This window comes from Pollachius pollachius (assembly GCF_949987615.1).
Source record: "Pollachius pollachius genome assembly, chromosome: 16".
NCBI classification, from domain to species: domain Eukaryota; kingdom Metazoa; phylum Chordata; class Actinopteri; order Gadiformes; family Gadidae; genus Pollachius; species Pollachius pollachius.
In genome coordinates, this window is record NC_136949.1 from 1,166,143 (window position 1) to 1,171,577 (window position 5,435).

Below are 5,435 nucleotides of genomic sequence, written 5' to 3' on the forward strand. Positions count from 1 at the left end.
GACCCGGGGACGACCTTTGACCTTTCCCTGTTATTGTGTTTGTGTTTACTGCAGGCGTACAGTGTTGTCTGTTGCCTAGCAACGGGAGGCAGCTGGTCGCCTGGTGCCGCCTGTGTCATTATGGGATGTAAGCATAGTGACTTGCTGCTGAGCAAGGCATCCCTAGGCCCGGGTGGGGGGTCCTGGGGACAGTCTGGTAGAGGGGCTCCAGGGGGGTGCCAGTTCGATTCCTGGTGCTAATAGGCAGTGAGGCGGGCCCCCACTGGGCTTTAAATGTACTCCCCCTCCTGCCAAGTCATGTGACCGAGCTGGGCCCCGGGCCCAAGGGCCCCCAGATGGTGTAACCTGGCCCCGGGCCAATCAAAACGCTTAATTTCCAACGATTAAAAATGGTGCAACACACAAACACACACACACACACAGACACACACAGACACACTCACACAGGCAAGAACACACACGCCCACAGACACACACACACACACACACACACACGCACACACACACACACACACACACACACACACACCTGCTGGCTGGTCCCATTAAAAAGCCCCTGATGATTTAAATAAAGTAAACTAAAGATAAACAACAAACTAAAAACTTTTTCACTTTTGGTTCTTTATTGTTTGGACATTAAGCGCAGAAACATCCAACACATTAAGAGCTACAGATTTACAATGATAAATAAATAATAATAAATAGGACAATAATAACAACGTTATAACAACAATGATTGCATTCAGGAGCGTTTATAAACTCCCGGTAGTTGATTGCTATATCAGAGCCTCAGAACAGGTCATTAAATAATAACAAGGACAATAATCATTTGGTTATAAAAAATACATTGATGGGTCACACGTCGATCACACAGAACAATAATTTACACAAATAATTTAATAAATACATAAATAAATATAAAAGGCCCTAAGGGTTATATATCGTGGTCATACAGTAGACTTTGTATAAAATAATAATATGGTGAATCAGCGCGGAGACGGTCTCCGGTTAAGGCAGTACAGCTGTTCTCTAAGGCAGGAGGCTACTCTACGGGAAAGCTCGTGACGTTCACGGTGTAACGGGCCGGTTGACGGAGAATACCGCTCGGTGGTGCCGTGACGCGTGACGCGACGAGTCTCTTAGGTCTAGAAGCTAGAAGCACTTGTGCGAAGAGGAACGAGAAGGACGAGAAGTAGAGCTACAAAAATAAGTTATAATAAATAAGAGTCTACACGCGTTTTACTTTCCCCTCCCGTTGAGACTAAAAACGGGACGGGACGAACGGGTGACGTCAGAGAATCGCCAGGTCCCGCGGGGGGTCAAGTGGGCAGGTGAGGCCATGTGAGGCGAGGCCAGGTGTGTCCGTGTCTCCCGGTCAGCACGCGGGCCGCACAGGCATCTGGAGCAGGATGACCTGCCGGTTCTCCGATGGGTGGCACTTGTTGATGTGGCGCGTGAGCCCCGGGGAGCTGTAGAACACGGCGGGGCAGTACTTGCAAGGGTACACCTGTGACGTGTGTAGGAGCCGGATGTGCCGCTCCTGGCTCGCGCGGTTGGGGAAGCTCTCCGCGCACACCGGACACACGTGACACGGAGACGAAGAGGAGGACGAAGAACTCAGGTTTAAAGGCGCGGGTCCGGGGGTGAGGAGGAGGTCGCTCGCCGAGGGGGGCGGAAGGAGGGGAGCCTCGCGCTCCTCGCTGCTCGGGGTCGGCTTCGGGGGCGCGTGCTGGGACAAGAGGTGCTTCCGCAGGTACGCCGCGCGCTTGAACTTCTTCCCGCAGTGGGAGCAGTCGTAGAATCCCTCTTCGGACCCCGACTCGGAGAGCGCGGGGCTGGGGGTGTCCCGATCCGCGGCTCCTTCCCTCCCCTCGTCCCCGCGCGCCATGGGCTCGCTCTCCGCGTGCGCGCTGCTCGAGGCGCCGCTCGAGGCGCCACTCGAGGCGCTCTGCTGCGCCTTGGGCTTGTGCCACCGCCGGTGAGAGGCGAGGTTCGCGGGGCAGCTGAATACCTTGTCGCACTCGGGGCACCGGTACTCCACGCGCACGATGCGGGAACACTTGTGCTGCGCGAGGGCGAACGGGTCCGCGTACGCCTCGCGACACAGCTGGCACACGAAGTCCCCGAGCGGCACCTCCTCCCCATCCGCCGACCGCGGCCGCGCGGGCTTCTCCTCGTCCGCGAGGAGCGCCTCTTTGATCTTCAGCCCGAGCACCGGGGACGTGGTGACGTCGTCCTCGAAGTGCAGCTTGCGGGTCGCCTTTGGTCTCTTGGACGGCGGCTTGGCCTTGCGCTCCGTGGGGCCGTCGCTCGCGTTCCTCTTGCCACCGTTCCCGTTCCCGGTGCCGGTGGTCCTCGCGCCGGTGATGCTCGCGCTTGTGGTGGTGCCCGTGCGGCTGCTGTTGCTCGTGCCGATCTTCAGGTCCATTGGGACGAACAGGTGTTCCAGGGCGGTCTGCGCGGAGGGGGGCGTCGGGACGGAACCGGCGGACCCGGGGGGCGAGCCCAGGTGGACCGCCGCCCCTTCCGGGCAGGGGCGCTCGTGCTCCCGGCTGATGGGGCGCGTGGGGCTGTAGAGCGCCTGCGGGCAGTAGGATACCGTGTCCGGGTTCCCGAACCGGACCGGTTTCACGTCCGGCTCCGGTACCGCGGCGGAGGAGGACGACAAGGTCCGGTCTGGACCGGTAGGGAGCGAGGAGGCGGCGGACGGCGGCGGGGTGTCCCGGGTCGTCACGCGCGGCGTCCGGTCCGGGTCCTCATCATCGGAGCGCACCCGGTACGACACCGGGTTGGCTTTCCGGTTGCGCTTCACGAGAAATCCTCGAGGCATGTTGAGGCGGAGGATAAAAGGCACTTTAAAGCGCTCGAGGGGCGGTGAAGGAATCTGGGTCGGGCCGGTCCTCACGCGGACATCTGCCGCGCGCCTGAATCTACGTCCCGCTGCTGCTGGACTACAAGCGGTCCTCCCGAAGAGCTTTTGAGCCCAACATAGCTGCACTCGGTTTTAAGGCGATGCCGCGACACCGTGCCCCGACCCTCCCCACCCCCTCAGCCGCGACCAATCGGAGAGGAGCTACGGTCCCTGAGGAGGAGGAGGAGGAGGGGGGGGAGGGGGGCAGGAGGAGGATGGATGGCGGATCGTAAAGCAGATGTACCTGAGGGGTTGCATTGTACTGCCTAACCCCGCCCCCCCCTCCGCGGCGCGAGGGCACACTCCGGGGAGCGCTCGTGCGCACGGTCTGATGGGTCGCTATACAGAGCTGCACGTGCCTCGCCTTTATGGGCTCCTTCAGAGGGCTCGAGGCGCACAATGAGAGACGCGCCCGCGCACAGCGAGGAGTGACAACCTCGTCATAAAACAGGAGCACTCGATAGACCAATTTAAAGCATTCTTTCTGTGTAATTATAACTTATAAACATATGCGGGTCCTATATCTTTCAATTATATAATAGGACATATACTTTGTAATTGTTCTGACTCGACAAAACGGATCATCGGCTCGTGGACGTCACAACAAACGTTAAGAACGCACGCGGACATCACAACAAACGTTAAGAACGCACGCGGACATCACAACAAACGTTAAGAACGCACGCAGACATCACAACACACCGACAGCCTCCTCCGCCACGCATCTCCGTGACGGTTAACTCCGGGCATATGAATCACTCATTTCACGCATACATAATGAATAGGGGAGATGGGGGGGGGGGGGGGGGGGGGCTGTTTAGCATCACAATGGCGCGCTTGTGCAAGCTGCACACCCGCTCCTGATTGAAAAGGAAATTGCACGCGGTAAACCGGGGGCCCCCAGAAGCAGTCTGCTACGGGGAGACCACGGCGCGTGCTGGGCGTAATCAGCGGGCTCTGTGGAGACAAAGCGCGGGTCCGAACGGCCTCCACGAGACCCTCTACCGGGAGAGGGGCCTGGAGCCAGTCCCTTCAGGTCCAATCACATCCCAGGGCCCGGATTTTTATTCTGATGTCAGGAACCGCTTGTTTTTTAAAATTTTTATTCCATGTTAATCTTTGTTTTAAGGTGTGTGTGTGTGTGTGTGTGTGTTTGTGTGACTGTGTGTGTGTGTGTGTGACTGTGTGTGAGACTCACAATAAGATCAATAAACTGGGAACAGAAATCCAGACGTCTCAACATTAGTCTCTAAAATCTATAGTTTATATGTTTAACTATTAAAACAGAGTTGATATGTTTAACCATTAAAATAGTTTATATGTTTAACTGTTAAAATATAGTTGATATGTATAACTATTAAAATATAGTTTGTATTTACAACTATTAAAATATAGAGTTGATGTTTAACTATTAAAATATGAATTTATATTTATAACCATTCAAACAGAGTTCATATTTATAACTATTCAAATAGAGTTGATGTTTAATATGAACCGATTTCAGCCTTTAAATGGTATAATATCCAACACTTCTTTCCTGTGTTTTCGGTTATTGACCTCTGAACCGCGGAACAATAAGTCCATAATTTTAGCTCAGTGGATCCCAAACCCAATCTGTCCTTATGCGGATTGATTCGAATAACGGCCTTTCTCCTAACAACGTTTAGGAGATGTAATTGCCAGAGGGTTTGAGGCAGAGTCGGACCAGCAGCCACCTTTTGTTGTTTAATGACGTGAAGGCGCGTGTGGTTATTTGTGTTGCGAGCGGGCAGGGGGGGAGACGGAAGCCTAATTAGCATACAGCTGTATGGCCCCGGCCTCACAAAACACTTTCATCTAAAGAGGTTTCACTCACGAGCGGCTGTCAGTCACACGGCCGCGACGCGTTTAGTGTAAAACACGCGCGTGGCCGCGGAGTTACAGTTGGCCGGCGCGAGGAGAATGTAACGCTATTTCAGTCTTAAACCTCAATAAATAAATTTCTTAAATAAGGTGTTTTAATCCTTTCGGGAGGATAAGCTAAATAAATGTTTTTTTTGGTCATTTGGAAGAGGATTTAATAAAAAAAAAGGCCTAACCATAATTAATACAATAATAAATAGCAGATCAATTAAATAAATACATTAAATTTAAGGCCTAAATTAAATATATATAGGCTACAATGTATATCAACTAAATAAAGAGGCCTAGATACAAACGGGAATATCAAATGATTCAATAAACAGTCCTACATTAAAATAAATCACATTATATCAACATGTTATATTGTCATGCCTTTATTATAATTAAAGTGTTAAATGTTTGAACAATTAAAGTTTAAATGTCGGGACATTGCACCTCGGACAGAGTTCTAAAGCACATCAGACCTCCGAGACCCCCAGCCCCCCGGGGTCGGTACTAACCCACTCTACCGCTGGGCGGAGCAGGAAGGACGTCCCGGAGGGACCGGGCCGCGCCGGGGTCACAGCGGGCCGCGCCGGGGTCACAGCGGGCCGCGCCGGGGTCACAGCGGGCCGCGCCGGGG

At 53.6% G+C, this 5,435-nt stretch overlaps 1 protein-coding gene across 1 annotated transcript; it reads right to left on the reverse strand.

Annotated features, from left to right (window-relative positions):
• Positions 1–1,375: 1,375 nt before the first annotated feature.
• insm1a (insulinoma-associated 1a) lies at positions 1,376–2,830 on the reverse strand (the record flags this gene model as incomplete). Its single annotated transcript, XM_079753381.1, has 1 exon — positions 1,376–2,830. One exon carries the CDS (start codon positions 2,828–2,830, stop codon positions 1,376–1,378), a length of 1,455 nt encoding a protein of 484 aa, XP_079609507.1.
• Positions 2,831–5,435: the final 2,605 nt, after the last annotated feature.